Genomic DNA, 17,545 nt, shown 5'->3' on the forward strand with positions numbered 1-17,545 from the left:
GAAATCTCTATGATGGTGGTGAGGGTGTTCATCAGTGTAGGCCATCTCAGGCATCCCCTCCATTATTTCTAGTAGTCTCTCTGTGGTTGTCCTTGTGGATTACTGGGAATTGCCCTAGAACCAGGTTCCTCCCTTTCCCCATAATGTCTCCCTATATCAAGGTATCTCTTTCCTTGCTCTCCCACTCTGTCCTTCCCTCAGATCAAACATTCTGTTCCCTCATATTCTCATCCTCCATCACCTCTCCTCTTTTGTCCCCTCTCATCCTCAGTTTACTCATGGAGATCTCTTCTCTTTCCCCTTGCCAAGGAAATCCATGCCATTCATCTTAGGAACTTCCTTGTTTCCTACCTGTTCTAGCAGTGGGAGTTGTAGTCTGATTACCCTTTGTTTTACTTGATGTACCTACTTGTGAGTGAATATGTTCCATGTTTGTCTTTCTGAGTCTGGGTTACCTCACTCAGGATGATATTTTCCAGTTCCATCCATTTGCCTGCAAATTTCATGATGCCATTGTTTTTCACAGCTGGGTAATACTCCATTGTGTATATGTGCAACATTTTCTTTATTCATTCTTTGGTTGAGGGGCATCTAGGTTGTTTCCATGTTCTGGCTACTATGAATAATGCTGCTATGAACATAGTTGAGTAAGTGTCCTTGTGGTGTAATTGAGCATCACTTGGGTATATGCCCAAGAGTGATATCATTGGGTCTTGAGGTAGATTGATTCCCAATTTTCTAAGGAGTCTCCATAATAATATCCAAAGTGGCTCTACAAATTTGTATTCCCACCAGCAGTGCGGGAGTGTTTTCCTTGCTCCACATCCTCTCCAACATTAGCTGTCATCAGTGTTTTTGATCTTAGCTGTTTTGACAGGTATAAGATGGTATCTCAGTGTTGTTTTGATTTGCATTTCCCTGATGACTAAGGAGTTGAGCAAATCCTTAAATGTCTTTTGGCAAGTTGTGATTCTTCTGTTGAGAATTCTCTGTTTAGCTCTGTAGCCCATTTTTTAATTGGATTGTTTGGTATTTTGATGTCTAGTTTTTTGAGTTCTTTATACATTTTGGAGCTCAGTGCTCTGTCAGATGTGGTGCTGGTGAAGAACTTTTCCCATTCTCTAGTCTTCATTTTGTCTTATTTCCCATGTCCTTTACCCTACAGAAGCTTCTAAGTTTCAGGAGGTCACATTTATTAATTGTTTCTTTTCATTTTTATGTTACTGGTGTTAAATTTATGAAGTGCCCCTCAATGCCAATGCACTCTAGGGCTACTTCGTAGTTTCTATTATCTTAGGTTCAATGGCACTGGATTTATGTTGATGTCCACTTGGACTTGAGTTTTATGCATGGAGATAGATATGGATCTACTTGGAGTCCTCTACATGTTGACATCCAGTTATACCAGCACCATGTGAGGAAGATGCCTTCTGTTTTCCATTGTACAGTTTTGTCGACTTCTTCTTCTTCTTCTTCTTCTTCTTCTTCTTCTTCTTCTTCTTCTTCTTCTTCTTCTTCTTCTTCTCCTCCTCCTCCTCCTCCTCCTCCTCCTCCTCCTCCTCCTCCTCCTTCTCCTCCTCCTCCTCCTCTTCTTTTTTCAGGGGTGGTGGTGATAGTCTTGATGGTTTGGTGGTGGTGGTGGTGGTTTGAGACAGAGTTTCTCTGTGTAGTTCTCGAGCCTGTCCTGGAACTCACTCTGTAGCTCAGGATGTCCTTGAACTCACAGAGATCCATCTGACTCTGCCTCCCAAGTGTTGGGATTAAAGGAGTGCCCCATCACTGCCCGGCCAGTTTTGACTTCCATGTCAAAAATCAGGTATTCATAGGTGTGTGGATTAATATCAGTGTTCTCAATTCAAAACCATTCTTCCACAAGTTGGTTTTCATTTCAATACCAAGCTGTTTTTTGATGCTATAGCTCTACAGTAGAGCTTCAAATCATGGATGGTTATGCCTCTAGATGTTGTTTTCTAGTAAAGGATTTTTTAGCTATTCTAAGTTTTGTTTTTTCTTATGAACTTGAATATTATTCTTTCAAGATCTGTGAAGAGTTGTGATGGGAATTGTACTGAATGTGTAGACTGCTTTTGGCAAGAGTGCCATGTTTATTATGTTTGTTCTACCTATCCATGAGCATGGGAGAGTTTTCCATTTTCTGATATCTTCTTCAATTTCTTTCTTCAAAGACTTAAAGTTCTTGTCATACAGGTCTTTTCCTTGTTCGCATAGAGGTACTACAAGGAATTTTATATTATTTATTAGTGGCTATTGTAAGGGGTGATGTTTCTCTGATATCTTTCTCAGCCCGATTTTCATGTGTATATAGGAGACTTATTTGTTGTTTGTTTGTTTTTTAGTTATTTTTGCATCCTGTCACATTGCTGAAGTATTTATCAGTTGTAAGAGTTCCCTGGTAGAGAGCTTTGGGGGTCACTTATGTATATTATCATAGCATATGGAAATGACAAAAGTTTGAATTCTTTCTTTCCGATTCATAATAACTTGATCTATTTTTGTTATCTTATTGCTCTAGCTAGTACTTTGAGTACTATATTGAATAGATATGGGAAGAGTGTTCAGCCTTGTCTTATTCCTGATTTTAGTGGAATCACTTTGAGTTTCTCTCCATTTAATTTGATGTTGGCTTTTGGCTTGCTGTAAAATTGCCTTTATTATGTTTAGGTGATTATTTTTTATTCCTGATCTGTCCAAGACTTTTGTCATGAAGGGGTGCTATATTTTGTCAAATGTCTTTTCAAAATTTGTTCAGACCATCATGTGATTTTTTTCTTTCAGTGTGTTTATATGATGGATTTCATTGACAGATTTTTGTATTTTTCTGTTTTGAACCATCCCTCCATCTCTGGGATGAAGCCTACTTGATTGTGGTGTATGCCTCTTTTTTATATGTTTTTGGATTCAGTTTGCCAGAATTTTATTAAGTATTTTACATCAATGTTAATGAGGGAGATTCATGGTGATATTTTGGGGGGGGTTATTCAGTGTATTTGTTGTTTTGTAAGCTTCTATCAACTTCACTGGCATTTTCCTCTTTAGGTTTGGTAAGTTTTAATCTATGATTATGTTGAATATATTTTTTTCTGCCTTAGAGCTGGTATTCTCTTCCTTCTATACCTCTTATTCTCAGATTTGGTCATTTTATGGCGTCCCAGATTTCCTGGATGTTTTGTGTTATGACACTGTTGGGTTTAGTGTTTTCTTCAACCAATGAATCTATTGGCTTTATTGTATATTCAATGCCAGACACTCTGTTCCATCCCTTACATTCTGTTGGTTATGCCTGCATCTGTAGTCCCTGTTCATTTTCTCAGACTTTCCATATCTAGCATTCCTTTTCTGTGTGTGACTGCTTTATTGCCTCTACTGCAATTTTCAAGTCTTGAACTTTTTCCTTCACCTGGTTTGTTGCTTTTCCTTTGTTTTCTTGGCTTTCATTAAGGGATTTATTGTTTTCATCCAATTTTTGTTTTCCTTTCTCTGATTTTTTAAGAGAATGCTCCATTTCCATTTAAATGCCTCAATCATCTTCATGAAGTTATTTTTAAGATTGTTTACTTCTGCTTCTTCTATGTTCCAATGTTCATGTCTTAAGATGTACAACCTTTATGTTTTTGAGGTGCTATATTGGTTTTCATGTTGTTGAATGTATTCTTGCACTGGGGTCTACCATCTCTTCCTCCAACCTGTTTAGGTGGTGTCCCTGTCTCAGGGAGGTACGTGTTCCAATCAGTACTGGTGGTTTTTGTAGCTTGGGGAGCTGCTGGGGTCTCAGGAGATGTGTGAGTTTGGTGGATTGAATAGGACTTGGAGATTGTATGGTCCAATGGTGGTGGTGGTGGTAGATCCAATTCATCAACACAGCCCCCTCTGCTGCTTCAAGGCATCAGTCTGCTGTTTTTCTGTCAGCTTTTTATCTGCACCTGAATCTACTGATATTTTAACTACCATCTGCAATCCCCTTGCCCACAGACAGTGCCCTGCCACTCAGGCCAAGGCCTGGTGGGACTTCCAGTACACCATCTCTGCCTCTGCCACTGCCTCCAAACATAGCTGTTAACCAATTGTCTATCATTCTATTTACCAGTAAAGATTTGGGAGTCACATGTTGGTGTGATACCAGCTACCTCAGAGAGGCCAAGAAGCCACCTGCTGACCTTCCTTTTTGTCTTGGGACCCAGCAAAAGAGAGAGCATCTCTCCAGGGATCACAAACCAAGAAGGACCATAAAACTCCAAGTCACTTCCTACTCCTTCCTGTGCATCTCTCTATCTGTTTTCCTGGCTTCTCTATATTCTTTATGGCTAATTCCAGTCTAGTAATTGCTGGGCTGTGGTGAAGGGTGGGTCCTGGTTGATTGTGACTACCAAGTCAAAGAGGTCTGAAGAAGGAGCCATCTGTGTCCTCAACCACTTCAGTCCTGGAAATGGCCAAGATGCTCCTGGTTGATTGTAATGACCCAATGCTTGTCTTGCACACAGGAGGACCTGAATTGGATACTCCATTCTCACATAAAATGCCATAATTGCAAGTCCAGTTTTGGGAATTGGACCCAGGAACACCCCTGGCTAGCTACCATCCCCTGATAGTTGAGCTCCAGGCCAATGAAAGACTTTATCTCAAAGGATGACACCTGGTTTTGTCCTCGGTCTCCACAAACACAGGAACACATGTGCATAAGCACCTGCGCACACTATACCTCCTTCCATATGCACACACAAACACACACACACACACACACACACACACCTACATACACACACAAAGTGTCATATTAAATTGTAAGAATGTGCTTTAAAGGCCATTATTAATCATGTCAAATGGGAAAAATATGTTTTCAAAATAATCCCCAAACTTCTTTAACCCAGCTTTTGGTGGGTATTAACTAATTTTTCAAACCCTCCCTAATTTTAAATAGGAGAAAGTAGGCTCCTACAGTGTAACCCCTGGATCTAATATACATGGAACAGAAAGATAAATTATAGTTCTATGTGTATCTCAGGAGTTTGGGCCCCAGATTATTTCAGTACCAGATGCATGTAAGTGAGGCAGAGTAGGGAACTGAAGGCATAACTCCTCCATGATACAGCTAATGTTTTATTGAGAGAGAGAGAGAGAGAGAGAGAGAGAGAGAGAGAGACAACAGTCAGAGACATCTCAAAGGCCAGAGCAGAAACAAAAGAAGTCGACTGAACATGGCCAGCAGCCTGGATATGCCAACGCTTTCTGCAAGATAGTAGGAAAGAATAGAGGATAGAAAACAGTGAGATCATTGTGGAAGTAGCAGGGGATAGACAAGAGTGAGAGCATATGGAAAATAGCAGGGGATAGACCACAGTGAGAGCACAGGGAAAATAGCAGGGGATAGACCATAGTGAGAGCACAGGGAAAATAGCAGGGGATAGACCACAGTGAGAGCACAGGGAATATAGCAGGGGCTAGACCAGTGAGAGCACTGGGACAATAGCAAGAGACAACTTAGAACAGTGAGAATATCTGGATTACAAGTGTGGTGAATAGCTAGATGGAGGGAAGAGCCAGGAGACTGCTGTGGAGTCTTTGAAATGTTTAACTAGTACTTGTGGGTAGGGACTGAGGGAGCCTGGAGACTGGCATGGGCCTTGATATGCAGAAAGGTGCCACTCATATGTGTTAATGGAAAGCCATTGGCCCATTTTGCCAGAAGTAAGGGAAATGAGTCCTTTCGTTCACAGCAACTGAGTTCACAGATTCCCCAGGAATGCTGGCTTTTATCTAAACACTTGAAAACCTCTTATAGTCATACATTAGAGCAGAATCCTTGGAAATCATTCAACTGATGAGTGGAGGCAGAAAACATACCTCAAAAAGTGGTGAAGATAATTGAGTCTACAGATGCTGTGAGTGAGGGGAGGAAGAAGGACAGAAGAAGGATGGGTGTCGGTACAACAGTGTGGGGAAGAAGTTCTTGACTCCTGTAGCACTTGTGGCTTCACTGAACAATTTACTAAACAATTCAATATATCTAGCTAGAAGAGGGTTTTGCAAGTTGACAATCTGAGGTTTAACGTGATGAATATGATAAATTACACTCATTTGATCATTATACATCATGTTCATATATTGAAACATCACATTATACTCCAAATGGTGCAGTTATTTAATGTCAGTTAAGCATAAAAGTACACAGGAAGGAATGGACTTGAATCAAAGCACAGAGGCAGAGCAAGACAGATCTCAGAGTTCAGGCCAATTGATCCATATTGAGATTTCCATGACAGTAAGGACTAAATAGAGAAACTAGTCCTCAAATAACAAAAATAAAATAATAAATGAATAGAAAAAAATCTGAACAGTTCAGAGACAGAGGCAAATGGATTCATGAGCATTAGGAACACCCTGGATAGAAATGAACATGTAGTATGGCCTGGTAACAAAAATCAATGTTAAAAATTTGGAGACCTGGAAGTTTTCCTATGAAGTACATGTAGATTTACAGTAAATTTGATTCTAAGCATTAAGAGTATTTAAAATATAGCCATAGAAGAAAAAGGAAGACAGAAGCTTAAATCCTATAATCTCAAAAATATTGATGTTTGGTTTATTAATTTATTTTTTAAAGAAGAGTCTCAAGTTCCTGGTCTCAAACTCATGTGTACCTGGGGATGACTGTGGTGATATTTTGTTTATGTGCCAAACATAAAAATTTCTGGGAAGATTAGAGGGCAGATTCAACCAACAGTTCAGTATAGGGGCCAGGGTGTGTTCCTCCTATCTCTAGTCCCAGCACTAGGGAGGAGGAAGCAGGAATATCAGGAGTTCAAGACCAAGCTAGATATATGTGAATGAATCAGTTGGAACAAAAGAAAGAGAAAGAGAAAGAGAGGTAGTGGGTGGAGACAGGTCAAGGTCATCTCCGCACAGACCTTATCATTCTCTGTCAAGATCACTTCAGAGAAGGTTCACCCACCCCCATGACACCAAAACCGATTAAGGGCAGAGGGTCCATCTTAGGGACACTTATGAGAAGGAAAGCACCAGGAAGGTTACTGAATTCCACAAAATACCTCCACAATAGACGACTGGCAATGGACAAGAGAGAGCCGGAACTGACCTACTCTGGTGATCGGATAGCAAGACACCATAACTGTAGTGGCAGAACTCTCATCCAATGATTGATGAAAGGGGCCGCAGTGGTCTATGGCCAGGCCCTAGGTACAGCTCCGGGAGTACATTCCGCCCTACAGAGGAGGGATTGTATGAGTGAGAATTGTTGAGAGCATGATTGGAAAAAGCACAGGGACAAATAGCCAGACTAGTGGAGACACATGAACACTGAACCAAGAGCTGAGGAGGAGCCCCCAACTGGTTCAGGCCCTCTGGATAAGTCAGACAGTGGATTAGCTTGAACTGTTTGGGAGGCCCCCAGGCAGTGGGACCTGGACCTGTCCTGAGTGGCTGTTTGGAACCTAGGGACTATGCAGGGACACATTGCTCTGCCTGGGTGAAGGGAGCAGAGGCACTGGACTTGCCTGCACTGAATCTACCAGGCTGAGCTGAATCGCCAGGGGAGTCCTTGCCCTGGAGGAGATGGGAAAGGGAGGTGGGGTGAGGGGAGAGCGGGGTTGGTGGCCGGAGGAGGGAGGACACGGCAATCCGTGGCTGACATGTAAAATTAAATTAAATAATAAAGTTATAAAAAAGCGGGCAACGGAATATGATCATGTAGGCTTGAGAGATGGAAAAATACAAATAAAATGCTCCTAAAGATCTCATGACCCCAGTGTTTTGTGTTTCTGCGTTTTCATTTTTGCTTATTTCCACTCCTTTGTGATATTTTACGCACATGGCAGGTTCTGCACTCAACTTTATATCCCTTACAGCTGCTTCTTTCATTTAACCTTTTGGCAACGCTTTGCCACAGTATTATTGTGCGTGATATGCCAAAGCTACCTTTCTTTCTAGCCTTTGCATTTCCTGGCAGTAGAGCTAGACATCAAAACCTCTTTTATCATCTTATGTTGCCTGGTCTCTTAGTCCTATGTAGTTGAGGATGACTGTGGTGATATTTTGTTTATGCCCCAATCACATAGGTTGCCCTGAAGATCAGAGGGCAGATCCAGGCACTAGTTCAGCATAGAGGCCAGGGAGTGTTGGCCCATACCTCTAATCCCAGCACTTGGGAGGAGGGAGGAGGAAGCAGGAAGATCAGGAGTTCAAGACCACCCCAGCTCCATGAGATTCAGTCAGTCAGTAACACACACAACACACACACACACACACACACACACACACACACACACACAGAGAGAGAGAGAGAGAGAGAGAGAGAGAGAGAGAGAGAGAGAGAAAGAAAAGACAAAAGAAAAAAGAAAGAGAAAGAGAGGTAGTGGGCGGGGTTTTGCCACACCCTTAATTCCACCACCCGGGAGGTGGAGACAGGAATATAAGGCGGGTGGAGACAGGATCTCAGCTCATTCGGTCTGAGGATTCCTAGAGACGGGATCTCCGCCTTCCAGCTCAGGACTTGGAAAGGTGGGTGAGAGTTGGCTGTGGGTTGACTCCTGGTCTCTGTGATCTTTTGGCAATTTCTGTCTGAGATAACTGTGTCTGGGCATTTATTATCGGAACCAAGTAGAACTGGTGGTTTATCTGGTAGCCAGTGTGGGGCACAAACGCACAACCCTCAGAGGAAGAGTCTTGGGCTCTAGCCCTCGGAGCTAGCTCTCTTCTGAGACAGCGTCTTGGAAGACAGGAGTTAAATCAAGGTCCCGGGGCTGACTTGAGTCCCAGCTGCAAAGGTCAGGGTTCAGAGCGGCGCCCAGCACACGGAATCCTCTGCCACCATGCCCTGTGTGCACTATAAATTTTCCTCTAAACTCAACTATGACATGATCGTCTTTGATGGGCTCCATATCTCCCTGTGCGACTTAAAGAAGCAGATTATGGGGAGAGAAAGACTGAAAGCTGCCAATAGCGATCTGCGGATCTTCAACGCAGAGACGGAAGAAGAATATACGGATGACAATGCGCCAGTTCCTAAAAACACATCTGTCATTGTCAGAAGAATTCCTCCTGGAGGTGCTAAGTCGGCCAGGAAGACATACGCTCTAAGTCGAACTGAACCAGTGACGGGAACCAAACAGGCCAGCGCTGACTCTTCTGCATCTCTTTCTCTGGCCCAGCTCACAGAGACTGCCAATCTGGCTGAAGCCGAAGCTTCGGAGGAAGACAAAATCAAAGCGATGATGTTGCAATGTGGCCGTGAATACGGCCCAATGGGTTCCGTGAAGCAGCCTCTAGGTCCACCACCTCCGTCTTATACCTGTTTTCGTTGTGGTGTCCCCGGTCATCATGTTAAGAGTTGCCCAACAAACGGGGATAAGAACTTGCAGACTGGCCGGAGAATCAGAAGGAGCACTGGAATTCCTACAAGTTTTCTGACTGAGGTGGAAGATCCTAACGCGAAGGGTGCACTGCTTACCAACACTGGAAAATACGCAATACCAACCGTGGATGCGGAGGCCTATGGTGTGGGGAAGAAAGGGAAGGCACCCTTGTTACCAAGGGAACCGTCGTCATCTTCATCTTCATCTTCACAAGAAGACCGTCCTCTCCCGGGGGAGCTCCTGTGCCTCATCTGCAAGGACCTCATGGTGGATGCCGCCATCATCCCCTGCTGTGGCAACAGTTACTGTGATGAATGCATTAGGACAGCCCTCCTGGAATCAGATGAACATACATGTCCAACGTGTCACCAGAACGATGTTTCTCCAGATGCTTTAACTGCCAACAAGTGTTTACGACAGGCTGTTACTAACTTCGGAAAGGGAACTGGCTATACCAAAGGACCCGGCAAACATTTAGCTCCAGCCCCACCCCCAGTCCTGCCACCAAGACCACTCATTCAGGGGAAAGCAGAGCCTCTGATGAGAAGCCCAGTATCGAGGCAGCAGGATCCCCTGAGGATCCCAGTGACCTCTTCTTCAGCGGGCCCAGCTCCCTCTGTATCTTCGTTCACTTCCAGTCCATCTTCCTTGGCTCCTTCTGTGCCTGGAAATCCATCTTCTGGCCCAGCTCCGGAACCTGATTTGCCTGGGACGGTGCCTGTAGCAGTCCATTCGGAAAAGCTAGATGGCCCTTCTCGGGAGGCCCGTGATAAATTCTCACTAGCCGCAGCGGTGGAACCAGAACATTCCAAGGGAGTCCCCTCAACTGCAACTGCTGCTCTTCCTGAGGAAAAGGGCCACCAGGTGCCCGTCCTTGGAACTCCATCTCTGTTGGGACAGTCATCATTGCAGGGACAGCGGATCCCCACAGCCGGTCCGGTAAGAAGAAGGGCTGCTCATCCAGGTGGTGGACCACCAGGTTCGGGACATTTCCACGAGTTTGGCTACCTGGTTTCTCCACCACAGCAAGTCAGAAGAGGGGAAGGAAGTTGTTCCAGGAGCACAGAGCGCGGGAGACAGCACAGCCGTAGATCCCAGAGGCCTCAAGGCCCCTCACTCCCAGCTTCTCCGGTCTGTGTGCCTGTTCCTCCAGGTGTCCCTCCCCCCACAGGTCTCTCCTGGGTCTCCTCCTGGCCAGCAGAAGCCTTCAGGATACAGTGTCCCCGGTCCAGGGTTTCCACCAGCTCCTGCCAGTACCTGGAAACCTTGGGTATGGTCGTCAGGAGTGCAGACTGCTCACCTAAACACCACGCCTACAACGCCAGCACGGCTTTTGTCCAGGGAAGAATTCTATAGAGAGCAGCGACGACTGAGGGAAGAGGAGAAGGAAAAGTCCAGGCTAGCCGAGTTTACCAATGATTTTCCTAAGGCGTCGACGGGGTACGGAGAGATTCAGAGGAAGCGTAGGCGCTCCTGTTCCAGGCCTCGGTCTCCCTGTACTGCTTCATCGGATCCAAGAAGCGCATACACTGACTCAAATTCAAGATCTGGTTCGACACGGTCCAGCTCTTACTCTGGATCCTCCAGCCGCCCACACTCTGGCCTCTCTTCGCCATCACCTTGGATCCCCAGGAGAGGCAGAGGCGAGAGACGTCATCACCCTTCAGGGTCCAGATCTGGAGCTTCTCACAGATCTCGGTCAAGGTCACCTCCACAGAGATGTTATCATTCTCGCTCAAGGTCTCCTCAGAGAAGGTTCACCCACCCCCATGACACCAAAACCTATTAAGGGCAGAGGGTCCACCTTAGGGACCCTTTTGAGAAGCAAAGCACCAGAAAGGTTACCGAATTCCACAAAATACCTCCACAGTAGACTACTGGCAATGGTCGAGAGAGAGAGCCGGAACTGACCTACTCTGGTGATCGGATAGCCAGACACCGTAACTGTAGTGGTAGTACTCTCATCCGATGATTGGTGAAAGGGGACGCAGAGGTCTATGGCCAGGCCCCAGGTAGAGCCCCGGGAGTCCATTCGGCTCTACGGAGGAGGGATTGTATGAGTGAGAATTGTTGAGAGCATGAATGGAAAAAGCACAGGGACAAATAGCCAGACTAGTGGAGACACATGAACACTGAACCAAGAGCTGAGGAGGAGCCCCCAACTGGTTCAGGCCCTCTGGATAAGTCAGACAGTGGATTAGCTTGAACTGTTTGGGAGGCCCCCAGGCAGTGTGACCTGGACCTGTCTTGAGCGGCTGTTTGGAACCTAGGGACTATGCAGGGACACATTGCTCTGCCTGGGTGAAGGGAGCAGAGGCACTGGACTTGCCTGCACTGAATCTACCAGGCTGAGCTGAATCGCCAGGGGAGTCCTTGCCCTGGAGGAGATGGGAAAGGGAGGTGGGGTGAGGGGAGAGCGGGGTTGGTGGCCGGGGGAGGGAGGACACGGCAATCCGTGGCTGACATGTAAAATTAAATTAAATAATAAAGTTATAAAAAAGCGGGCAACGGAATATGATCATGTAGGCTTGAGAGATGGAAAAATACAAATAAAATGCTCCTAAAGATCTCATGACCCCAGTGTTTTGTGTTTCTGCGTTTTCATTTTTGCTTATTTCCACTCCTTTGTGATATTTTACGCACATGGCAGGTTCTGCACTCAACTTTATATCCCTTACAGCTGCTTCTTTCATTTAACCTTTGGCAACGCTTTGCCACAGTATTATTGTGCGTGATATGCCAAAGCTACCTTTCTTTCTAGCCTTTGCATTTCCTGGCAGTAGAGCTAGACATCAAAACCTCTTTTATCATCTTATGTTGCCTGGTCTCTTAGTCCTATGTAGTTGAGGATGACTGTGGTGATATTTTGTTTATGCCCCAATCACATAGGTTGCCCTGAAGATCAGAGGGCAGATCCAGGCACTAGTTCAGCATAGAGGCCAGGGAGTGTTGGCCCATACCTCTAATCCCAGCACTTGGGAGGAGGGAGGAGGAAGCAGGAAGATCAGGAGTTCAAGACCACCCCAGCTCCATGAGATTCAGTCAGTCAGTAACACACACACACACACACACACACACACACACACACACACACACAGAGAGAGAGAGAGAGAGAGAGAGAGAGAGAGAGAGAGAGAGAGAGAAAAGAGAAAAGAAAAAAGAAAGAGAAAGAGAGGTAGTGGGCGGGGTTTTGCCACACCCTTAATTCCACCACCCGGGAGGTGGAGACAGGAATATAAGGCGGGTGGAGACAGGATCTCAGCTCATTCGGTCTGAGGATTCCTAGAGACGGGATCTCCGCCTTCCAGCTCAGGACTTGGAAAGGTGGGTGAGAGTTGGCTGTGGGTTGACTCCTGGTCTCTGTGATCTTTTGGCAATTTCTGTCTGAGATAACTGTGTCTGGGCATTTATTATCGGAACCACGTAGAACTGGTGGTTTATCTGGTAGCCAGTGTGGGGCCCAAACGCACAACCCTCAGAGGAAGAGTCTTCGGCTCTAGCCCTCGGAGCTAGCTCTCTTCTGAGACAGCGTCTTGGAAGACAGGAGTTAAATCAAGGTCCCGGGGCTGACTTGAGTCCCAGCTGCAAAGGTCAGGGTTCAGAGCGGCGCCCAGCACACGGAATCCTCTGCCACCATGCCCTGTGTGCACTATAAATTTTCCTCTAAACTCAACTATGACATGATCGTCTTTGATGGGCTCCATATCTCCCTGTGCGACTTAAAGAAGCAGATTATGGGGAGAGAAAGACTGAAAGCTGCCAATAGCGATCTGCGGATCTTCAACGCAGAGACGGAAGAAGAATATACGGATGACAATGCGCCAGTTCCTAAAAACACATCTGTCATTGTCAGAAGAATTCCTCCTGGAGGTGCTAAGTCGGCCAGGAAGACATACGCTCTAAGTCGAACTGAACCAGTGACGGGAACCAAACAGGCCAGCGCTGACTCTTCTGCATCTCTTTCTCTGGCCCAGCTCACAGAGACTGCCAATCTGGCTGAAGCCGAAGCTTCGGAGGAAGACAAAATCAAAGCGATGATGTTGCAATGTGGCCGTGAATACGGCCCAATGGGTTCCGTGAAGCAGCCTCTAGGTCCACCACCTCCGTCTTATACCTGTTTTCGTTGTGGTGTCCCCGGTCATCACGTTAAGAGTTGCCCAACAAACGGGGATAAGAACTTGCAGACTGGCCGGAGAATCAGAAGGAGCACTGGAATTCCTACAAGTTTTCTGACTGAGGTGGAAGATCCTAACGCGAAGGGTGCACTGCTTACCAACACTGGAAAATACGCAATACCAACCGTGGATGCGGAGGCCTATGGTGTGGGGAAGAAAGAGAAGGCACCCTTGTTACCAAGGGAACCGTCGTCATCTTCATCTTCATCTTCACAAGAAGACCGTCCTATCCCGGGGGAGCTCCTGTGCCTCATCTGCAAGGACCTCATGGTGGATGCCGCCATCATCCCCTGCTGTGGCAACAGTTACTGTGATGAATGCATTAGGACAGCCCTCCTGGAATCAGATGAACATACATGTCCAACGTGTCATCAGAAGGATGTTTCTCCAGATGCTTTAACTGCCAACAAGTGTTTACGACAGGCTGTTACTAACTTCGGAAACGGAACTGGCTATACCAAAGTACCCGGCAAACATTTAGCTCCAGCCCCAACCCCAGTCCTGCCACCGATACCCCTCATTCAGGGGAAAGCAGAGCCTCTGATGAGAAGCCCAGTATCGAGGCAGCAGGATCCCCTGAGGATCCCGGTGACCTCTTCTTCAGCGGGCCCAGCTACCTCTGTATCTTCGTTCACTTCCAGTCCATCTTCCTTGGCTCCTTCTGTGCCTGGAAATCCATCTTCTGGCCCAGCTCCGGAACCTGATTTGCCCGGGACGGTGCCTGTAGCAGTCCATTCGGAAAAGCTAGATGGCCCTTCTCGGGAGGCCCGTGATAAATTCTCACTAGCCGCAGCGGTGGAACCAGAACATTCCAAGGGAGTCCCCTCAACTGCAACTGCTGCTCTTCCTGAGGAAAAGGGCCACCAGGTGCCCGTCCTTGGAACTCCATCTCTGTTGGGACAGTCATCATTGCAGGGACAGCGGATCCCCACAGCCGGTCCGGTAAGAAGAAGGGCTGCTCATCCAGGTGGTGGACCACCAGGTTCGGGACATTTCCACGAGTTTGGCTACCTGGTTTCTCCACCACAGCAAGTCAGAAGAGGGGAAGGAAGTTGTTCCAGGAGCACAGAGCGCGGGAGACAGCACAGCCGGAGATCCCAGAGGCCTCAAGGCCCCTCACTCCCAGCTTCTCCGGTCTGTGTGCCTGTTCCTCCAGGTGTCCCTCCCCCACAGGTCTCTCCTGGGTCTCCTCCTGGCCAGCAGAAGCCTGCAGGATACAGTGTCCCCGGTCCAGGGTTTCCACCAGCTCCTGCCAGTACCTGGAAACCTTGGGTATGGTCGTCAGGAGTGCAGACTGCTCACCTCAACACCACGCCTACAACGCCAGCACGGCTTTTGTCCCGGGAAGAATTCTATAGAGAGCAGCGACGACTGAGGGAAGAGGAGAAGGAAAAGTCCAGGCTAGCCGAGTTTACCAATGATTTTCCTAAGGCGTCGACGGGGTACGGAGAGATTCAGAGGAAGCGTAGGCGCTCCTGTTCCAGGCCTCGGTCTCCCTGTACTGCTTCATCGGATCCAAGAAGCGCATACACTGACTCAAATTCAAGATCTGGTTCGACACGGTCCAGCTCTTACTCTGGATCCTCCAGCCGCCCACACTCTGGCCTCTCTTCGCCATCACCTTGGATCCCCAGGAGAGGCAGAGGCGAGAGACGTCATCACCCTTCAGGGTCCAGATCTGGAGCTTCTCACAGATCTCGGTCAAGGTCACCTCCACAGAGATGTTATCATTCTCGCTCAAGGTCTCCTCAGAGAAGGTTCACCCACCCCCATGACACCAAAACCTATTAAGGGCAGAGGGTCCACCTTAGGGACCCTTTTGAGAAGCAAAGCACCAGAAAGGTTACCGAATTCCACAAAATACCTCCACAGTAGACTACTGGCAATGGTCGAGAGAGAGCCGGAACTGACCTACTCTGGTGATCGGATAGCCAGACACCGTAACTGTAGTGGTAGTACTCTCATCCGATGATTGGTGAAAGGGGACGCAGAGGTCTATGGCCAGGCCCCAGGTAGAGCCCCGGGAGTCCATTCGGCTCTATGGAGGAGGGATTGTATGAGTGAGAATTGTTGAGAGCATGAATGGAAAAAGCACAGGGACAAATAGCCAGACTAGTGGAGACACATGAACACTGAACCAAGAGCTGAGGAGGAGCCCCCAACTGGTTCAGGCCCTCTGGATAAGTCAGACAGTGGATTAGCTTGAACTGTTTGGGAGGCCCCCAGGCAGTGGGACCTGGACCTGTCCTGAGCGGCTGTTTGGAACCTGGGGACTATGCAGGGACACATTGCTCTGCCTGGGTGAAGGGAGCAGAGGCACTGGACTTGCCTGCACTGAATCTACCAGGCTGAGCTGAATCGCCAGGGGAGTCCTTGCCCTGGAGGAGATGGGAAAGGGAGGTGGGGTGAGGGGAGAGCGGGGTTGGTGGCCGGAGGAGGGAGGACACGGCAATCCGTGGCTGACATGTAAAATTAAATTAAATAATAAAGTTATAAAAAAGCGGGCAACGGAATATGATCATGTAGGCTTGAGAGATGGAAAAATACAAATAAAATGCTCCTAAAGATCTCATGACCCCAGTGTTTTGTGTTTCTGCGTTTTCATTTTTGCTTATTTCCACTCCTTTGTGATATTTTACGCACATGGCAGGTTCTGCACTCAACTTTATATCCCTTACAGCTGCTTCTTTCATTTAACCTTTGGCAACGCTTTGCCACAGTATTATTGTGCGTGATATGCCAAAGCTACCTTTCTTTCTAGCCTTTGCATTTCCTGGCAGTAGAGCTAGACATCAAAACCTCTTTTATCATCTTATGTTGCCTGGTCTCTTAGTCCTATGTAGTTGAGGATGACTGTGGTGATATTTTGTTTATGCCCCAATCACATAGGTTGCCCTGAAGATCAGAGGGCAGATCCAGGCACTAGTTCAGCATAGAGGCCAGGGAGTGTTGGCCCATACCTCTAATCCCAGCACTTGGGAGGAGGGAGGAGGAAGCAGGAAGATCAGGAGTTCAAGACCACCCCAGCTCCATGAGATTCAGTCAGTCAGTAACACACACAACACAAACACACACACACACACACACACACACACACACACAGAGAGAGAGAGAGAGAGAGAGAGAGAGAGAGAGAGAGAGAGAAAAGAAAAGACAAAAGAAAAAAGAAAGAGAAAGAGAGGTAGTGGGCGGGGTTTTGCCACACCCTTAATTCCACCACCCCGGAGGTGGAGACAGGAATATAAGGCGGGTGGAGACAGGATCTCAGCTCATTCGGTCTGAGGATTCCTAGAGACGGGATCTCCGCCTTCCAGCTCAGGACTTGGAAAGGTGGGTGAGAGTTGGCTGTGGGTTGACTCCTGGTCTCTGTGATCTTTTGGCAATTTCTGTCTGAGATAACTGTGTCTGGGCATTTATTATCGGAACCAAGTAGAACTGGTGGTTTATCTGGTAGCCAGTGTGGGGCACAAACGCACAACCCTCAGAGGAAGAGTCTTGGGCTCTAGCCCTCGGAGCTAGCTCTCTTCTGAGACAGCGTCTTGGAAGACAGGAGTTAAATCAAGGTCCCGGGGCTGACTTGAGTCCCAGCTGCAAAGGTCAGGGTTCAGAGCGGCGCCCAGCACACGGAATCCTCTGCCACCATGCCCTGTGTGCACTATAAATTTTCCTCTAAACTCAACTATGACATGATCGTCTTTGATGGGCTCCATATCTCCCTGTGCGACTTAAAGAAGCAGATTATGGGGAGAGAAAGACTGAAAGCTGCCAATAGCGATCTGCGGATCTTCAACGCAGAGACGGAAGAAGAATATACGGATGACAATGCGCCAGTTCCTAAAAACACATCTGTCATTGTCAGAAGAATTCCTCCTGGAGGTGCTAAGTCGGCCAGGAAGACATACGCTCTAAGTCGAACTGAACCAGTGACGGGAACCAAACAGGCCAGCGCTGACTCTTCTGCATCTCTTTCTCTATCTCTCTCTT

General features: G+C 47.1%; 2 protein-coding genes across 2 annotated transcripts; both read left to right on the forward strand.

The window, feature by feature from the left end:
* Positions 1 to 8,843: 8,843 nt before the first annotated feature.
* On the forward strand, positions 8,844 to 11,259 carry LOC118575218 (E3 ubiquitin-protein ligase RBBP6-like). The gene is given in 2 exon segments (XM_036175860.1): positions 8,844 to 10,547; positions 10,549 to 11,259. Coding segments are annotated over 2 exon segments (2,415 nt in total).
* A 1,762-nt stretch (positions 11,260 to 13,021) lies between these two features.
* LOC118575219 (E3 ubiquitin-protein ligase RBBP6-like) lies at positions 13,022 to 15,436 on the forward strand. The gene is given in 1 exon segment (XM_036175861.1): positions 13,022 to 15,436. A coding segment is annotated over 1 exon segment (2,415 nt).
* Positions 15,437 to 17,545: the final 2,109 nt, after the last annotated feature.

The sequence above is a fragment of the Onychomys torridus genome, unplaced genomic scaffold, assembly GCF_903995425.1.
Source record: "Onychomys torridus unplaced genomic scaffold, mOncTor1.1, whole genome shotgun sequence".
Taxonomy (NCBI): domain Eukaryota; kingdom Metazoa; phylum Chordata; class Mammalia; order Rodentia; family Cricetidae; genus Onychomys; species Onychomys torridus.